This window comes from Gracilinanus agilis, chromosome 2, assembly GCF_016433145.1.
Source record: "Gracilinanus agilis isolate LMUSP501 chromosome 2, AgileGrace, whole genome shotgun sequence".
In the NCBI taxonomy this organism is placed as follows: domain Eukaryota; kingdom Metazoa; phylum Chordata; class Mammalia; order Didelphimorphia; family Didelphidae; genus Gracilinanus; species Gracilinanus agilis.
In genome coordinates, this window is record NC_058131.1 from 236769059 (window position 1) to 236788737 (window position 19679).

The following is a 19679-nucleotide window of genomic DNA, read 5'->3' on the forward strand; positions in this document are numbered from 1 at the left end:
TATCCCTTCTGACTTTCTCAGTAGGGTTAGAGTTTTTTATCCCAATGGATAATAAAGTTACTCTTCCCTCTCCGGGTTGATTACACTAAGAGTAAGGTTTGATTATTACCTCTTAATGCTCTCTTCCTCTCCTTCTTATAATAGTATTTGTCCCCTCTCCCTCCCATGCCCTCTTTGTGTGTAATAGAATATTCTATTTTCTTATTCACTCAAGTTTCTCTTGGTGTCCCCTGCTATTTACCCCCTCTTTCCCATCCCCCACGCCATCTTAGATTATTTAGTGTTCCACCCTCACCCTGTGAATTATTCTTCTGATTACTATAATAGTGAATAGAGTTCACTACAGAGAATTATACATAACATTTCTCTACATAGGAATACAGATAATTAGATCTCACTGAGACCCTTAAAAAGGCAAATTTAAAAATTATAAGTTTTCTTTCTTTCCCCTCTGTATCTTATTTACCTTTTCAGGTTTCTCTCGATTTTTGTGGTTGGATATCAAACTTTCCATTTAGCCCTGGTCTTTTCTGTGCAAATACCTGGAATTCTTCAATTTTGTTGAATGCCCATACTTTCCCCTGGAAATATATAGTCAGTTTTGATGGGTAGTTGATCCGTGGTTGCAGGCCCAGCTCTCTTGCCTTTCTGAATATTGTATTCCAAGCCTTACGGTCTTTTAGCGTGGAGGCTGCCAGATCCTGTGTGATCCTGATTGGTGCTCCTTGATATTTGAATTGTCTCTTTCTGGCTTCTTGTAAGATTTTTTCTTTTGCTTGAAAGCTTTTGAATTTGGCAATAATATTTCTAACCGATTTCTTCTCTGGGTCGAATGTAGTGGGTGTTCTATGAATCCTTTCAATGTCTATATTGCCCTCTTGTTGTAGGACTTCGGGGCAATTTTGCTGAATAATTTCTTTTAGTACGGAGTCCAGGTTTCTATTAATTTCTGGTTTTTCTGGAAGACCGATTATTCTCAAATTGTCTCTTCTAGACCGGTTTTCTTGGTCTGTCACTCTCTCATTGAGATATTTCATGTTTCCTTCTATTTTTTCAGTCTTTTGGCTTTGTTTTATTTGTTCTTGTTGTCTTGAGAGATCATTGCCTTCCAATTGCTCAATTCTAGCCTTTAGGAATTGATTTTCGGCTATAATCTTTCGGTTTTCGGCCATAATCTTCTGGTATTCCTTTTCAATCTGGTCATTTCTGGTGTTCAATTGCAAGATTTTACCTTTTAAACAGTTATTTTCTTGCCAGATCTCTTCCATTTTCCTCAAAATCTCAGTTTTGAACTCTTCCATAGCTTGTGAGGAGTTTTCCTTATTTGAGGAGGGTCCGGATGCTTGTTTGTTCTCCTCCTCTGTTTGCTGGGTTGTCTGGATTTTCTCTGTGTAAAAGTTGTGGAGTGTTAAAGGCTTCTTTTTCCTGTTGTTATTCTTTCTCTTCTGAGTTTCCTGAGTCTGGGTAGCCATCATTAGCCCAGCAGCTTCTCAGGTTTATCCTCGCGCTCAGTGTCTGTCCGCGGTCAAGCCCCCTGGTGGATCCCCTTGCTTGATCCTCTGCAGGAGGTTCCTTTACAAGTCTCAGGGTGCTGCTTCCATAGTTGTATACCCGTCTGCACTGGTTCCCCACTCAGGTTTTCAGAGCTTTAGTTCCTGGCTGTGTCTGCCTCCACCCACGCCTCCACCCGTGCCTGTACTCTGCTCAGCCTGCGCTCTGCGCCCAGCGTCCGCTCTCTGCTCCGGCGCTCAGATTTTGCTTGCGTTCTTTGGCTTACTGGGGTCTTAAATCTTGCTGCTCTCAGGAACAGGCCCCGGAGCTGCCAATGACTCGATGGGTGCCCCAAACTTGCTCTATTTCTTTTTAGCTGGCTTCAGAGCTCTAGATCTTGTGTGTGGAGGGGGTGGGGGTGAGGGGGTTGCTCAGCCCGCGATTTAGTGAGAGCCCATTATAGCCTGGAAATGTCTCGATTCCACGTACCTTCCACGCTGTGCCCTGTTGTGGGGTTCCTCCGTTCGTCTGGACTTGTTTTTATGTCCCCTTGAGGAGTTTTGTGTGTTTCGGTCAGGAGAGGTTAAGAGCTGCTTCTTACTCTGCCGCCATCTTAACCCGGAACTCTCCGAACATAAACTCACTTTTAAAACATTTTTGTGCTTTCTTTTCTAGTCCCAAGATCATTCTTTTCAGCATAAAAAACAGAAGCAAAATAAAAGTTAGACATTTCTGCCTGTTTCATCTACCCTGAGTAATAGTCCTTTCCTTTTTGGAGTTTTCCTTTTTTCAGCATAAATTTCATGTTGCTTTCCTTATGTTCCAATCATTCTGTATTTCGGCTCTTCTCAATTTTCTTATGAACCATGCCATCTGCCCTTGCTTCCATGTTCTCTCCATGTCTTTTAACATCTGTTCCTAGTTAAAGACTTCACTTTAAATAATTACCATTTTCATTCTCATTGGAATTGATACTTAAAAAAAAAAAAAATTAAACCCTTACCTTCCATCTTAGAATCAATACTGTGTTTTGGTTCCAAGGCAGAAAAACATTAAGGGCTAGGCAAAAGGGGTTAAGTGACTTGCCCAGGGTCACACAGCTGGGAAGTGTCTGAGGCCTGATTTGAACTCGGGACCTCCCGTCTCTAGGCCTGGCTCTCAATCCACTGAGCCACCCAGCTGCCCCCCTGGAATGGATACTTTTTTGTGTCTTTACAATTTCATTTCAGTCCCTTCTGGATTGACCTTCCCTATGGAGCTTTTTAGTTTGTGGAATCCTTCCTATTCTTTCTTTGAACCATTTGAAATATAAAATGTCGAATATCAAGATATCCTTTCTATCATTCCTCTCTTCCAATGGAATTATTCCCTAATCTAAAGTTTCCCATTATTTCCATCATAGAAACTGTCCTTTCTTTTTTTCTGTGTTAATAAACTCAGAAACCCATTTGCTAAAACATAGCATTCCTTTATTATTGAAGGCACTAAATGTCATTAGAACAGAAGAATATTTTCTTAGCATGGTTTAAAGCAATTTGAAATCACGAGCTAACATTATTTGTAATAGAAACTTTAGGTGCTTCCCCATTAAAAATTAGGGTGAAAATACTGTCTCAGACACTTACGAGTTGGGTGTCCCTGGGCAAGTCACTTAAATTCTGTTTACCTCAGTTTCCTCATCTGTGAAATGGGGACCATAATAGTACCTATCTCAAATCAAATGTCATAACTATAAAGTGACTTAGAGCAGTGCCTGGCACATAGTAAGAGTGATTCAAATGCTAGCTATTATCAATATTTGACATAATTTTAGAAAAAAGTGGTAATACAGGAAAATTTAAAGGAAGTAGAATTACCTCCATTTGCAGATGATGGCATTTTTTGTTGTTGATCTTAAATTTACATGTTAGTAAACCAATCTAAATGAATGAATTATTTTATCAAAGTAGCAAGATACTAAATGAACTAGTAAAAATGATTTCTATATATTTAACAAAACTAAGGAAATATATACAGATAGAAAATGCCATTTAAAATAAAATGGTTTCTGGAAAATACAACAAAGGGATTTTATAAATAGTTATATAAATCTGTTCTGATGCAGATTGTAATACATCCATGCCTGTCCCTCTTGTGCATCTCCTGTCCATATTCCCCCATGTGTGTTGCCAAAGGAGACACACCTAGTGTGCTATAACCACCCTCGTTTACAGTGACTTTGAAAAAGGCCTTTTTAAGTCCAAAGTTTCTTTGAAATAGTGGGGAAATTACTCAGAGGGAATGTAAAATAGCTTCCTTTTATCATGTTACACTAATTAGTGAATAAACATTAAGCACTTCCTTCGTACCTACATAGAAAACTAAATGGTTTAAAAAACAGTTCTATTTTTCACTCACATATCTGTTGGTATTTAATATTTAAAAAATTTCCTTGTTTTTTGTTACAATTTTTGTAAGAAAATATTGCTTAAAATATTGCAGGAATTAACCTAAAACATTATACTTAGCAATTTGTATTTCCTATAGGGCAGGTTAAAGTTTAGGAACCAGCTTTCTTGAGGTTGAAGTTAAACCTCTGACCTAATCAAATGTTCTTTGATTTGATTGATATTGTATAGAAATTGCATTTACAATGTGAATTATTGATGCTTTTCTCCTTTAGAGTCACCTGAATCCGTTACTTATCCCATCTTTAGTACGACTTCAATTAACCATAAAAGGTATGATAAGACTTTTTTAATATCCTAATACCAACTTCTAATTTATAGACAGTTTAGCCAATTTATAGATAGCTTAGGTCTTGTCTCTTTGTCTCAAAATATCTAATTTAAGGAACATATTTCTCACTAGAGTGGAGAGGAAGAACATGAGATGAAATTCATATCCTCTAATTTTGTTGTCCTTTTGTTAGAAATAAGGAATCCATTAATCCTGTCACCCTATTTACATAAACTAAGTGTAACAAACCACAATGACTTTATATTGATTAATATTAATTAATATAATTCTAATTACCTTTGGAATACATTACTTGACAGATTTCGCAGCAAATTTACCTTTCCTGTTAATTCTTCCTAATCATGTTTTGTATTGCATATGAATCTTCTATGAAGGCAAACTGAAAGATAGCTTCATAATAAAAAAGACTAGCTTAGGATTAAAAGTTATCTGTAAGGAGGCAGCTGGATAGCTCAGTGGCTTGAGAGCCAGACCTAGAGACAGGAAGTCCTGGGTTCAAATCTGGACCCAGACACTTCCCAGCTGTGTGTGACCCTGGGCAAGTCACTTAACCTCCATTGCCTACCCTTACCACTCTTCTGCCTTAGAGCCAATACACAGTATCAACTCCAAGATGGAAGGTAAGGGTTTAAAAAAAAAAAAAAGTTATCTATAAGTAGTTATTCACTTGCTAATAATGAATAACATGAGAATCAAAATTGGCTGATAATCTTGTGATTTCTCAGTTTGACATTAGAGCTTCTAGTTTCTTTCTAGTACCTGGCTGATTTATTATACAAATAACAAATTCCAGAAACTGTTCTTCTGATTAGAATAGTAAAGTGGCACCATAGCACACAGTACTGGGCCAGGGGTCAGGAGGACCCTTGGCAAGTCACTTAACTTCTATCTATATCCATTTTTTCTTCCATAAAATGTAAATAATAATGCTAGTACCTGCCTCCAAGACTTTGTTGTGAGGACAGAGTGAAATAAGGTTTGTAAAAGTGCTGCCAACCATGAAGCCTTATATAAAGGCTAACTTTTTTATCATCAGTAGTAGTACTGTATCTTCTGTTCTGTTGGGAACTGTGGAGAATGGAAAGGAAATCATAGGACCATAGCATTTTAAAATTTATCTTGTCCAGCCCTGGGTGGCTCAGTGGATTGAGCGCCAGATCTAAAGACAAGAAGTGGTCCCCGGTTAAAATCTGGCCTCAGACACTATCTAGCTATGTGACCCTGGACAAATCACTTAACCCCAGTTGCCTTAGTCCAGTGATGGCAAACCTATGACGTGGGTCACTACTGGCACACTTAACCATTTTTGATGATACATGGCTGCAAACAGAGAAGTATGGGGCCACATGCTGAGGATGAAACATAGGCTGTAGTGTAGTGTAGACACTCTGTGCACTGTAGATGACAATTCTACCTTTATTAATTTACCTATTTTGGTTTATTAAATACAGTTATATATTATAATTATACATTTTTGTTATTTAAACACTAAATATCACAGAATTATGGTTTTTTTTTCTCAAAAGTGACACACCACCCAAGTTATGCTCAGTTTTTTGGTGAATTTTGACACACTAAGCTCAAAAGGTTGCCCATCACTGGCCTGGTCCTTACCACTCTTCAGTCTGATGATAAATAAGACAGAAGGTAAGAGTTAGGGAAAGGAAAAATTAGTCTGACAAGATGTAGGATAGGGAAGATTAGCATCAGGAAGACAAGCCCATGGGTATTCTGCCATTCGAAGTGTGAAATGATGAGGACTTGTCTAGAAGGAGGAGCAATAGAAATGGAAAAGAGAGATACTTTAAAATAAGAGGAACTTGACCTTTTGGATAGGAAGTAAAGAAAAAAGTTTTTCAAACTTCATGCCAAAGTTTCTAGCTTGGGAAACTAAAAGTGGCACTCCTGCCAGAGAGACATTGGGAAGGAGGCCCATTGTGAACATGGAAGGAGAGGCTGGTATTGTTAAAGCACAGACAGTAACTATTTTATAAATTCTGCTGTCTCTGGTGCACAGGTCTTTATTTTGTGATACTAGATTGCTCATATGTATGGCAGTGAAGGCTCATATAGAACTGGTTAACCTGAAGGTCTTCTGTCTTCAAACTTGGCCCAGATAGCACAAGTGCCTGAATTAGTACTAGTTTTGGCTATGCTAAGGAAAAATGTCCTTAAAGGCACTGAGGAAATGGGAAACTAGTGTAAATTCAAGGGTCAGCCAGCAAATGTATCTTTTGGAGTTGTGTTTGTATTGAACATGAAATGAGGTGGCTAAGGATTGGGATGTAGTGAAGAAAGAAGTCTAAGATGTTAGGACAAGTGTGGTGATAGTTTAATTAACGGTCCCTGGCTTCCTATGACTACACCAGGGATAATCTTCACTGTGCCTCAAAGCCTAAGAGATTAGAAAATGCTACTTGTTTGCATTGATAAAGCCAAAAATTGTGATCTCTTTTCAACTACTGGTCAGCTATAGTATATACATATTACTAATTTTTCTTCTGGCATTTTAATTTTCTTACAAAATAACAGCATGTTAACTAAAACTGAAGCTCATGTGGATATGTTTCTGTTCTAAGTTCTTTAGCTTTTCTGGAAGAAGCATCATCTTTAGGATCTGGCACAACCATGAATGAGTCTTCAAATGTCTTGAAAGAGCTCCAAGTACAGAAGGCCAACAAAAACAGCAGAGAATTAAACAAGCAGCTGAAAGACCAGTTCATTATTGTGAGTAAATTAAAAGTCCATAATGTCTGATCTCCTCAGTCCAGTGACTAAGTAGTCTACCCTGTTTTGCAATAATATACTTTACACTACATTTACTATATATTGCCAATTTTTGTTATAATCTAATGGTTATGTCAGCTTCATGGATAAAACCAAGTCTTATTTGCCTGTTTATGTTGTTCTATAGGAAATTGTTGCTTATTTCGGTGGCAGGTTGATGACTAAAGTTTGTGTTTACTAATCAGATTTAATAAATACATGAGAAATTCCATACTATGATCATAGGTAGTAACACTAAGGACCAGTTTGTTGGAAAATGGCAGATGTCTTTCAGGACAGGAATTAAAATCAAAGTTTTCTTCCTCCAATGAATGAGCTTGTCTATGCTGAATTTTCATCTCATTATCTTTTTAGATTTAGTAAAACTTTTTGGAAGATTAATATGTAGAACATGAGTTAATATAGTAACTGCTAAGGCCTTATCTAGGTTAAGGGGGCAGCTAGGAGGCCCAGTTGATAGAGAGCCAGGCCTGGCGATGAAAGATCCTGGTTTCAAATCTGGCCTCAGATGCTTCCTAGCTGTGTGACCCTGGGCAATTCTTTTTTTATTTTTAAATCCTTACCTTCCGTCTTAGAATCAATACTGTGTATTGGTTCTAAGGCAGAAGAGTGGTAAAGATAGGCAATGGGGGTTAAGTGACTTGCCCAGGGTCACACGGCTGGGAAGTGTCTCAGTCCAGATTTGAACCCAGGACCTCCTGTGTGTGGGCCTGACTCTCAATCCACTGAGCCACCTAGCTGCCCCCTCAGGGCAATTCTTTTAACTCCCATTGCCCTTTCTACTCTTTTGCCTTAGAAACAATACACAGTACTGATTATAAGACTTATAAAGGTTAAATTTAGTGGTTGGACTTAAATTATGTGAAATAACATGGTTGCTGGAGTTACTCTATCTCAAATCAGAAGTTTATTTACAAAATAGAGGGGAAACAATAAAGTAGAGAGATGTGAGAAAGGTTAGAGAAAATACCTATATGAGGCCTCCTCCAAGAAGGAAGTTTTCTTAGGAAACTAGTCAGCCCTTTTCACTAACCCAGAGTCAGAATCCAAGCTGCAGTCTCCAGTGAAGTTCCCTCTAAGACTGTCTCCAGGAGAAACTCTCCACTAGACTCAACTTGACCAGACTTGACTCAACCCAAGTAGTTCATGGCTTTTATGGTGGTTTCCTGTTCCTGCCCCTCTTCATAGGGGCCAATCACAGTTTCCAAACTGTCTAGCCCTGCCCAGGGGCAGTGTCTGTAGGATTGACTTGTCACCTCTAAAGGTGTTAATTATTCACATGTTTCTGAGTTGTCATCCAGTTTGGATTTGCATGTTATTGAGCACGTGGGTTGCAATCTTCCTTTTGGAGATGCAAACTCCTGTAGTAAGAGTTTCCCTTATTTTAGGGTTAAGTATGAGTGTATTCGCTTTTGTTGATTAATTCAAAAGTAGACAAAGGAGAGTTAATACTGTCCTCAACAATCTAGTGAGGTATATACTAAATAGGGGCAATTACAGAAAATACAAAGAGAACCAAGAATTTCCTTTCAGCCTTGAAGGTAAAGGGATGGGGTAGGGGGAGGCCATGTTCACGTTGGCCCTCAGGTGATAGTTTGATAGGGCCTACCAGAACTCATTTTCTACTAGAAGAGCTTACCAAAATTTTATACTATGATCCCTTAGAATAAAACAAGTTACGTTCAGAGAAGATCATTCATTTTGGAGGCTTGGCAGCTTGTGTGTGAATAATTTATAGATTATAGATTTAGAGCTGAAAAGGATCTTCTAGTCCAGTCTCCTCATTTTTCAGATGTAACAGTCTTGAGGCAGCTAGGTAACACTACGAATAGAGCACTAGACATGGAGCTGGGAGGAGCTGGGTTCAACTCTGGTCTCAAATGCCTCCTATGGAATCCTGGGCAAGTCACTTGACCTTCTTTCCTGGAGTTATTACTAAAACATAGTGAGAGTTCAAATCAAAAACAACTTGTCCAAAGTCATACTAGTAATAAATAAATGGCAAAAACCAGGATTCAGACCCAAGTCTTCTGATTCTAAAGCTACCACTCTTTCTACAATTCTGTACTGCCTTAGAATAGAAATGGAAATACCCTGAAATCAGAATCTGTTTCATATTATCTCATAGGGTTTTTTTTTTTTTAATCTTACCTTTTGTCTTAGGCAGAAGAACAGAAAGGGCTAAATGATTGGGGTTAAGTGGCTTGCTCAGGGTTACACAGCTAAGAAGAATCTGTGATCAGATTTGAACCCAGGATCTTCTCTCCCCAAACCTATATCCACTGAACTACTTAGCTTCCCCTTCATTTATTTTAGATGCCTTCTTAGACCTTTTCCTGGCATCACAGCATCCTTTGTTTTGGCATTCTACGTGGTGATGAATCATGACTAACTTAAGATACAGTTTGGATCAGTACCTTTATGAGACCTTAGTTTAGAATTCTCTATAGCTAAAGCTTCACTCTTGTTATCCTTTCTTTTAATTATAGGACGCAGGTCAGAAGCATTTTGGTGCCACCGTATGCAAGTCCTGTGGCATGATCTATACAGCAGCCAACCCTGAGGATGAAGAACAACACGCCCATTATCACCAGAGATTCCTGGAAGGAATTAAATATGTGGTAAGTCACAAGCAAGTCTGACCTTGCCTTTCTTTAATAGTGCTTTCAGCAATAAATAGTTACCCATTGTGTTACAAATATGTTTTGTATATGTGGGTGTCTTTGTTTTTTGTTTTTTGTTTTTAAACCTGTTATGTATTGTTCTAAGGCAAAGAGCAGTAAGGGCTATGCAATGGAGGTTAAATGACTTGTCCAGGAAGTGTCTGAGGCCTGATTTTTAACCCAGCACCCCTAGTCTAAGCCCCATAATCATTACTTCTTATAGTACAGCCCAATTTTCTTACATCCACAGACTCTTACAATCTGTTCAGCTATTCTTCTGAGGTGCCATCTCATTTTTTTTCTAATCCTTTGCCAACACAAAAGGTGCCTTTCTGACTATTTGGGTAGACATGAGACTTTTTGGTCTTTGGCCTCTTTGGCTTAAAGGGTTTGTGCATCTTGATTTGCTCTGTTGCCTCTTAACAAAGCTCTGCTTGTGCTTCCGGGTTAAGATGGCTGCAGAGTAGTTGCAGAACTTTTACCCACCCCACTACTGACCTGTACAATACCTCAAAAAAAACAAAAAGGCCAAGTTCAGATGAGCAAAGGGACTCCACAAAAGGGTGCAGTATCAAAGGTACATGGGAGTTGGGCATTTCCACACTATAAGGGGGTAAATTAACTCCCACCAAACTGCGAGCTGATCAAACCCTCCCCTACCCCACCCATGGTGCAGGACTCATAGCCAGCGTCCTAGAATTAAAGCAGTGGGGAACAACCTCTAAGTTCTTGGCAGTGGATTGAGAGCACCCCTGAGAGCAGCTAGACCTGAAATGCCAGGAGGCTGAAGAGTGCACTCCTTGGGTGCAGAGAGGGGAATGGGGCTGGGGCGGCACACAGCAGAAACCACTCACAGACTCAAAAAGTAGCCTCAGGCAAAAACTGCTCCATAGCTCCTTACACAGAGAGCCTGCCCTCTTCACCCAGACTTCTGAGGGAAGCACAGAGTAATGGCTAGCAAGGCTCAAGAAAAACCACCCAACAAAAGAAGCAAGAAAAATTCACTAACTCTAGATAATTTTTACATAGAAAAAAATCCAGAATACAGAACAGACAGCAGAGGAGGACAAACATGTAAACACATACAAACCCTCCCAAAAAAATGAAAATTGGTCACAAGCCCTTGAAGAGTTCCAATCTGAGATCATGAGAAAGGTGGAAGAGATTTGGCAAGAAAAGTGGGAAATAGTTCAAAAAGAAAACAGTTTAAAAGGCAGAAAATGGCAATTGGAAATTGAGGTTCAGAAATCAAATGAAATGATAAGCAAATTGAAGACCAGAAATGGCCAGCTGGAAGCCATGAAGAGCCAGATAGACAAAAGGAAAACCAAAAGATTATAGCCAAAAAACCAGTCTTTAAAGGCTAGAATTGGGCAAGTAGAAGCCAATGATCTCACAAGACAGCAAGAATTAATAAAGCAAAGTCAAAAGACTGACGAAATAGGGGGCAGCTGGGTAGCTCAGTGGAGTGAGAGTCAGGCCTAGAGACAGGAGGTCCTGGGTTCAAACCCGGCCTCAGCCACTTCCCAGCTGTGTGAACCTGGGCAAGTCACTTGACCCCCATTGCCCACCCTTACCAATCTTCCACCTATGAGACAATACACTGAAGTACAAGGGTTAAAAAAAAAAGAAAGAAAGACTGACGAAATAGAGGGAAACATGAAATGTCTCAATGAGAAGATGACAGATCCAGAAGAGACAACTTGAATAAGAGGGCAAAATAGACATTGAAAGAGCCCATAGAACACCCCCTACACTATATCCTCAAAAGACAACCCCCAGGAATGTAATAGCCAAATTCAAAAGCTTCCAAGTCAAGGAGAAAATATTACTAGAAGCCAGAAAGAGACAATTCAGATATCAAGGAACACCAATCATGATTACACAGGATCTGGCAGTCTCCACACTTCAAGACCCACAAGGCTTGGAATATGATATTCAGAAAAGCAAGAGAACTGGGTCTACAACCAAGGATTGCCTACCCATCAAAACTGACTATATTTGGGGCAGCTGGGTAGCTCAGTGGAGTGAGAGTCAGGCCTAGAGACAGGAGGTCCTAGGTTCAAACCCGGCCTCAGCCACTTCCCAGCTGTGTGACCCTGGGCAAGTCACTTGACCCCCATTGCCCACCCTTACCAATCTTCCACCTATGAGACAATACACCGAAGTACAAGGGTTTTAAAAAAAACTGACTATATTTCCAGGGGAAATATGGGCGTTCTACAAAATATATTTCCAAGTATTTGCAAAGAAAAGACTAAGACTAAATGGAAAGTTTGATATCCAACCACAAAAACCAAGAGAAACATAAAAAGGTAAATAAGAAAGGGGAAAGAAAAAAAATTTTTTTAAGGTTCTCCTTTAAGGACTTCAAAAAGATCAAATTACTTATATTCCTATATGGAAAAATGTTATTTGTAACTCTCAAAAATTGTATTCACTATTATAGTAATTAGAAGAACTATACATGGAGAAAGGTTGGAGTACTAAGTAGTCTAAGATGATACAGGAAAGTGTTATGAGTAAGATTAGATTAGCTAGTTATTAGGAATTAAGTTGTACCTAGTAGGAAGGAGCTAGAGCTGGGAATTTCAGGTTGGAATGAAGGAGGAGGAAGTCTGTGCCCTGAGTGTGGACTCCATTAGTGGTGGGCAAGAAACTGTTGCCAGCCTGGGAGACCTCAAAGCAAAGGACACCCTGTTTCTTGCTTTCCGCTGGGATCCTGAGTGTGGCATCTAGCAAAAGGACAAATGTACAGAGCCAAGGGAGGAGGCGAAGTTTGAGAACTGGAGGACAGTGCTTCAAGCAAAACCCTCACTACTTGGTTCCTGAGACCATCCTGACTCCTGGCATCCAGAGATCATCAGTGGATTGCAGTGAGAATCCCAAAGCCACAAAGCCCTAGCTGTACCCAAGCCTGGCAGGTTCCAGGTTTGAGGCAAAAACCCAGAGACTCCATTTATAGCTCCTTGGGCCCTGTTAGTTTAGATCACTAAGTTAGAGTAGAATAAGTCCTTCCCTTTCCCTGTGGGTTTTGTTATTACGTGTTAAGGGTTTAGAGTAGTCATTCCTATCCCTCCTTTTAGTTGTTTCTAATTAAAACCCAGTTTTATCCTGTTGCCTTGTCTATTGAATTCAAGGCCTCTGGCCAGAGTGACAGTTGACTGTTATTTGTCAGTTAGGAGTAGCAAGTCTTCAATACAAGTCTTCAATGTCCAAGTCTAATCTCTCTTAAATCCCAAAGTGTGTTCCCACAAACCCCTTAGTTTATTATAATATCCCTGGTGACCCCATTACCTTACACTTATATTTCCCACAAAAGGAAGGAAGAAAAGGGGTGGGGGAATAGAAGATGGTACCAAGAGAAACTTAAGTAAGAAAAATAGCATAATCTATGCCACACAAAGAGGCATATGGGAAGGGGAGGGGAAGAATACTATTATAAGAAGGAGAGGAAGAGAATGTTAATAGGTAATACTTAAACTTTACTCTCAGAAGAATCAATTCTGAGGGAGAAGAACAGCTAGATCCATTGGGGTAACAGATTCTATCTTACACTACAGGGAAAAGCAGAAGGGAAAAACCAAGGAGGGGGGAGGGGGGCAGGGAGTACATAAAGGGAGGGAATCTAATAGACCCTAAAAAAAAGCTCTGCTTATAAAACACCCAGACCTAAGAATAATGGAGAAGAGAGCATGAATTTGTAGTCAAAGGGAGTCACCCAGCTTGCATAAGAAGAGAATGGGTAGAAGAGCTTGGGAGCCTTGCTCCTGGCATTGTTCTTTTTTTTTTTTTTTTTTTTTTTTTAATTTATCTTTCTCACTTTCTACTCTCCTGTTGGGCCTTTCTCTTTATTTTCTGCTTTTATCTTCTCTGAAGAGTCGTCTTCTTCCTTTGTATAGTAGTTTCTCCTGGCCTTTCTCAGTGTCCTCTTTTTCCCACTCTTCCTAGATTACCCTTTTGTCCCCCCATTAGAGTATTCTTACCCACTATGGACTCTTTCCCCACCCTTAGGGATGGTTCAGTATGAGAGTAAGGATGAAAATTGCTTTGTCTCCAGACTGTTATTTTCAAAAATGATAAAGGCTGATATTATGAGGGAAATTAAGATTTTAATTAAAGTCATGTTGATAGAATTAATTGACCACTTGCCTGGTTAAGATCTATTCAAAATGCCCACCAGTCCTTACCTCCTATTCCCTTTGGCTACTTCCTATCAAAGCGCCCGCTCAGGTAGCCAAGAGGAAGTTCAAAGCCACTTCCCAATATTTTAAAGACGTCCTTTACCTTGAAGACGTCATCCAAAACAGGAAACCCATTGGGCCACAGGAAATGTAGTTCCAAGGTCCCCCACATGTCCACAGGAAGTTTGTCAAACACTACATATCTTGAGGCTCAATACTTCCAAAATAGAACCCCAGTAATTTTAAATAACACAAGACAAAATGGAAATTTTCTCCAGGAGTTTGAGGAAGTTCTCTTTGTATTCTTTTTAATTCAGCCAGGCAGTGGTATGAAGTGGTTTATAAGTATGCTATGCTGATAATGGTGACTTTCGATGGGTAAAATTTGACATAAAATGGAAGGTATGCCTCTCCCATACATAGACAGGAAAAAGCAAAGTTTTGCAGGAAAACAAAACTCAAGATGTAAGTGTATAATGGAAATTAGTGTGGCAAAAAATTTATCACATCAGTACAAAACTCTAAGCTAAATAGCTTTATTGAGAGGAGGCCAATTTCCCAATAAAGCTGGACTCTAGTCAAGATCAGAACCAGAGTCCCTGAGCCATAGAAAATAGCCTTTTCTATATATGCCAAGAAATCTGATGACACAGTGACAGAAAATACACTCAAAATATAAAATCTTTCACATAGGCCTTTCTTAATGATGCAAGTGCTGATTAAGCTAGAAAGTGTAAAAATCATTATGGGTGGTAAGTTATGTCTATTATTATAGCTGACCTTTCCAAGGCCTCTGCAATAAGGGGTTGGGGGCTAATTGTTTTTCTGCTGACAATTATGAAATACTAGGAGTCAGCAAAAAAGAGGGGTGTGGTGGGCTAAGTGGAAACTCTTGAGTTATAGGCTTACGGTCAAAGTGACAATAAACAAGATTTGATACCACCCTAAACTGTATTTTTTCTTAGCTAATGTTTATAATACAAACTATATTATTTGACTATTAACTCAAGACTAAAGATTATGTTATTAAAATATTCATAAAAGCTAATGTTGATATAAAGGGGTAGGGGTTTCACACTCACATTATCATCTCCTCTCTTAAAGCCCTCTCCTAGAAATAATAAGCACACAAGTTTTCCTAGCCCTCACCTCCCCCTAAGGCCATGTTGGTGAAGGTGTGGCACAGGGAGCTTCTCTCTGGAGTGATGGAGGGGTTCGTTGGCAGTTTGAAGGTGCAATCTTCCCCAAGGTATTTCAGAACATATAATCACTGAAGGTACTATAAGAATTTTTCGTACTATAAGAATTTTTCCAACCACAAAACACTGCAGATTAATGTAAGTGTACTTAGGAGCTGAATCCATGCTAAATGGGGCCTCCACTTAATGGCCAGTGGGGGTGAGTGAACCTTGGGGCTTCTGATTTTCACTAAGGCCTAGGTATATTCTTCCATAAACATCTCTAGTTCTGTAAATATTCTAGGATTAATCATATTGATAAAGACATGTACAGTTTCCAGAGCGGTTTGTTTTAATAGCTTATTATTGAAATGGAAAACAGACTCATTAATCTTCCCTTTCATTAATTAGAACTTTTTCTCTTGGCAGGGCTGGAAGAAAGAACGTATTGTAGCAACGTTTTGGGATGGCAAAATTATATTGGTGCTTCCTGGTGATCCAAAATATGCCATTCGAAAGGTATAACATTTTCACCTCTTAAAAACCCTTTATTTTTTTCTTCAAGAAAACACACAGAGGGCAGTTGGGTGGCTCAGTGGATTCACTGAGTGGTCCTGGATTCACTGAGTGGTCCTGGGTTCAAATGTGACCTCAGCCACTTCCTAGCTGTGTGACCCTGGGCAAGTCACTTCACTCCCATTGCCTAGCCCTCACCACTCTTCTGCCTCGGAACCAATACATGATATTGATTCCAAGATGGAAGGTAAGGGTTTAAAAAAGAAAAGAAAACACAACCCAGTTTTATTTTCTAACTGTAAAATGATAACTTTGCTCAGTAACATATTGGGGGTGACAGTCTTTATTTACAGTGAAGTTAGTAAAATTTAACTGAGGTATTTGACAAAGGACAAACATATGGAGTTAAGCTATGCTTCTTGCTTTCCCAGACTTTTAGTCATTAAAAAAAATAACACTTTTCATTGTGAGATAATGACTCGTGGATCTGGGCTTTGGGGTGCATAGGAGAGAGAATGTCATTCCTTCTCTAACAGGCTTTGTCACATTCAAGAGGGAAGACAAGAAAAACCACATGATTTATTTCTAAGAAGCACTTTTGTACAGAGCTCACATTTTAATAGTTAACTTGACTTTTCTTGGTGTCTCAACTTTTGATAGGCAGAAGATGTCTGTGAACTTGTAGATAATGAATTGGGATTTAAACAAGTTATCCCAAACTGTCCAAGCAAAATGAAAACCTTCCTCTACATATCTGATGAAAAGAAAGTAATTGGATGCTTAATTGCTGAGCCAATCAAACAGGTACGTGTGTTTATCTTTCAGACTTGTAATATGATCTGTAAAATTAAATAAAAAATGTCTGAAGTCTGATTGAACTTAAAATTATTGGTTTATTATTTCTGAAAATTACCTTAATTCATTACCATCAGAACTTTTCCCACATTGTTACTATGTTCTATTGATCTTTTGGCCTCTAAGTCTCTCCTTGAATCTCTCCCTCCCAGAGCTGCCAGTGATTTTCCTAAAGCACAGATTTGACCACATCATTCTACTAGTTACTCCAGCAATATCCACGTCCTTCTAATAGGGTCAAATACAAATGCCTCTGTTTGGCATTTAAGACTTTTCACTACTTGGCTCCTATTTCTCCAGGCTTCTTGAATGCCTGAAGGAGAATAATACACATTTCATCTCCTGTCTCTTGTGTTTTTGCCCTGCCTGTCCCCTATTCCTGAAATGTACTTTGCACTCATTCCTTAACTCTTCCTGTCTCTGACTTCTTTCAAAACTTAATTTTGGGGCATTAACCTTGGTGTAAACATCAGCTGATATGGTTGTCATTTAACTTAGGGATTGGAACAAAAGGCCAAGTTGATTTATTTTTTCATATAGCCAATGGAGCCAGCAGCTTTTGTAATAAAATTGAGACCTCTGATATCATTTAGTATTACTTATTATTTTTTATTATTGGATGTTCTAGTTTAAATGAAAGAAAGAAATGAAGCCCCAAGGTGGTATAATGGAAGTCACTTAACTTCTTTCTGTCTCTGTTTCCTCATCTGTAAAATGGGGATATCTGCTATCTCTCAAAACTGTTATGAAAATCAAATTAGATAATTTTAGCAAATCTTAATTTTTTTTATTAATATAGCTTTACAAGTGTCAGTTATCCTAATTTTTAACATCTCAGAAATATTCCTCTAATTACACGTTTGGCTATAAAAAGCTATTTATGTCACAGGCCTTCCGAGTCCTCTCTGAACCAGCTAGTCCAGACTCTCCAAACCATCAAACGTTTGACAACCAGCGAGCCTGGCAATGTTCAAGCACCCCAGAACCAGCACTCTGTGGGATCAGTAGGATCTGGGTCTTTAGCCTGATGAGAAGAAAGGGCATTGCCCGTCGCCTAGTGGATACTGTCCGGTAAGGAGAGCAGAGAAAAGGTTGGAGAGGGGCGGGAAATGGGGTTGGATTCAGGGGGATTTCCCCAGGCCTTTCACTTTCTTGGCTGTGTGGCAGCCCAAGCTAGACAAGCTCCACTTTGTAAACACTCCCGATCAGGTCTGCTCTTCCCTCTGGGCTAGGTGAAGAACAAGGAGGCCAGGTCAGTATACTGCCTAATGGGATTGGTTGTTTTTATGGATGTAGAGCCGCCTTAAGTACAAGTCAGGCCTCCTGACAGAACTGAAGAGAGTCTCAGGGATCCATATTTTTGCTTTGCTTTTTAAACAAAATGTATATAGTCTAAAAACTGAATAACTAGATTTAAATTTAATTGGCTTTTCATATATAAAAAATTTAAACAAAATGCCAATTGCATTCCCAGTAAGTATTAATTGATGAAGAGAATCTAACTGCCCTCTTCCCACTACTTTAAAATTGTATGGCAATGAAATACAATCTGTTCTGGTAGATTGTCTCATTTGTGGTCATTGTATTGCTATCAATTCCTTTGACAGAGAAAGGTTAAGAATAGTACAAAAAGGGGTGTGTAATTCAGATAAGTTACTTTTACTCCAAGAATGCACTTTGACTAAAAATGCTGAAATTTGCTTAAAATTGATTTTTTGAAATATTTTTGAGTTTGAATTGCTTATTCAATCCTTATCTCCTATTCCTACAAATTATCCAGCATCAGCTTACAATTCCATTTCTTCTCGGCCCACTTCAGAGCTAGGAAAAACTTTACAGTTACATCTATCCAGAAGGAGAATGGGTTCTCAGGAGGTGGTGGGTTCTTTTCACTAGAAGGCTGAGAAAAAGTATATAGCTACTTGGTGAGGCTATTGTAGAGGGGATTCCAATAAAGATAAAGCTTGGGTTAGATGGTCTCTGATGTGCTTTCCCACTGATTTTGTGATCCTGCTGAAATAATTTCCTTTAGTATCTGATAAATAATGTAAGTTTTTACCATTAACATCTTTTTTCCCCCTCTATTTCAGGAATTGCTTCATGTTTGGCTGCTTTTTGAGTACAAATGAAATAGCGTTTTCTGACCCAACACCAGATGGCAAAGCATTTGCAACCAAATACTGCAACACACCCAACTTCCTTGTATACAATTTTATTAGTTAATCTATTTAGGTGCGCCCAGAAATATTAAAGCCTACTTCGCAGTTTTAGGTTTATTAAATTGGTTAATTGGAGAATAAATTCATCCTTTTTTCCCTTAAGATTCAAATTATAATTTTTTGTACAGGATGATTTGCTCTCTGATTTATCAGTTCTGAAACTTTTTGTGGCTGGCTGTGGTTGTAGAAAACTTATCTCCATTGCTTTCTGGTGCAGATTAAGTATATTGGCCAGGCATCTGGTTTCCCACAATAGTCTCCAGCAATGAAGGGAATGATTTTCAGTATATGTTAGCCATTTGATTAGAGCTTATCAGTTATATTGAGAGACAGCTTTTATATTGAGTTACTTCATTAAATTATGTTTCTAATTTTTTTAAGGTCAATATAAAAATAAATCGTTGCCACTATTTAAATGCTTTAATGCTATTGAAAAATTTCTCTGTAATGAACCAAATGTGTGTTGATTTCATTGGTCAAGTTTAACTCTGGTTAGTAGTTGCAATATTATAACTTACATAAATAATTTTAGTCAAGTGAAAATTCGACAGCTTTTATCGTGCTACTTGCCTTTAATAAATTTATCACTGTTACTTAATACCATTTATCATAAACTTATGACAATTTGAAATTCTATTCACTTTTTTATTTTTAAAATGCACCTTAATTATTAGGCATCTAATTAAAACTGAGGAAAAATATACATTAAAGATTTCACACTTCAATATATCTTCAGGTGGAATTTTGATGCTCTAACAGAAATGATGAAAGGGTGTAAATAAGTACTTATGTCTTCTGGGTGAATTTTGGTATTTTTCTGCACTGGCTTTAGAAACAGCTTGTGGAAATGCATTTAATTAAAATAAAAATTTTACTGATGTTAAGAATGGTTCCTTAATTTTAACATTTAAAGTTCTATCAAATGTTCTCTTTGTTCTCCAAGGTGCTGCCACTTAAAGATAAAAACTTAATACTTTGTCAGAAATAATTTTTTTTACATTTACATCGATCAACTTAAGGTTGCTAATTTAATAAGTAGAGCAAGAT

The 19679-nt window shown here is 38.5% G+C and overlaps 1 protein-coding gene across 1 annotated transcript in view; it reads left to right on the forward strand.

Moving 5' to 3' along the window:
* ESCO2 (establishment of sister chromatid cohesion N-acetyltransferase 2) overlaps positions 1-18640 on the forward strand; it is a 36880-nt gene extending 18240 nt beyond the window's left edge. The window contains exons 6-12 of the mRNA XM_044661033.1: positions 4154-4211; positions 6810-6957; positions 9507-9638; positions 15472-15561; positions 16219-16362; positions 17303-17484; positions 18504-18640. Coding sequence (XP_044516968.1) covers positions 4154-4211; positions 6810-6957; positions 9507-9638; positions 15472-15561; positions 16219-16362; positions 17303-17484; positions 18504-18636 — 887 coding nt within the window. The 3' untranslated portion in view covers positions 18637-18640. The remainder of the gene's footprint in view (positions 1-4153; positions 4212-6809; positions 6958-9506; positions 9639-15471; positions 15562-16218; positions 16363-17302; positions 17485-18503) is intronic.
* Positions 18641-19679: the final 1039 nt, after the last annotated feature.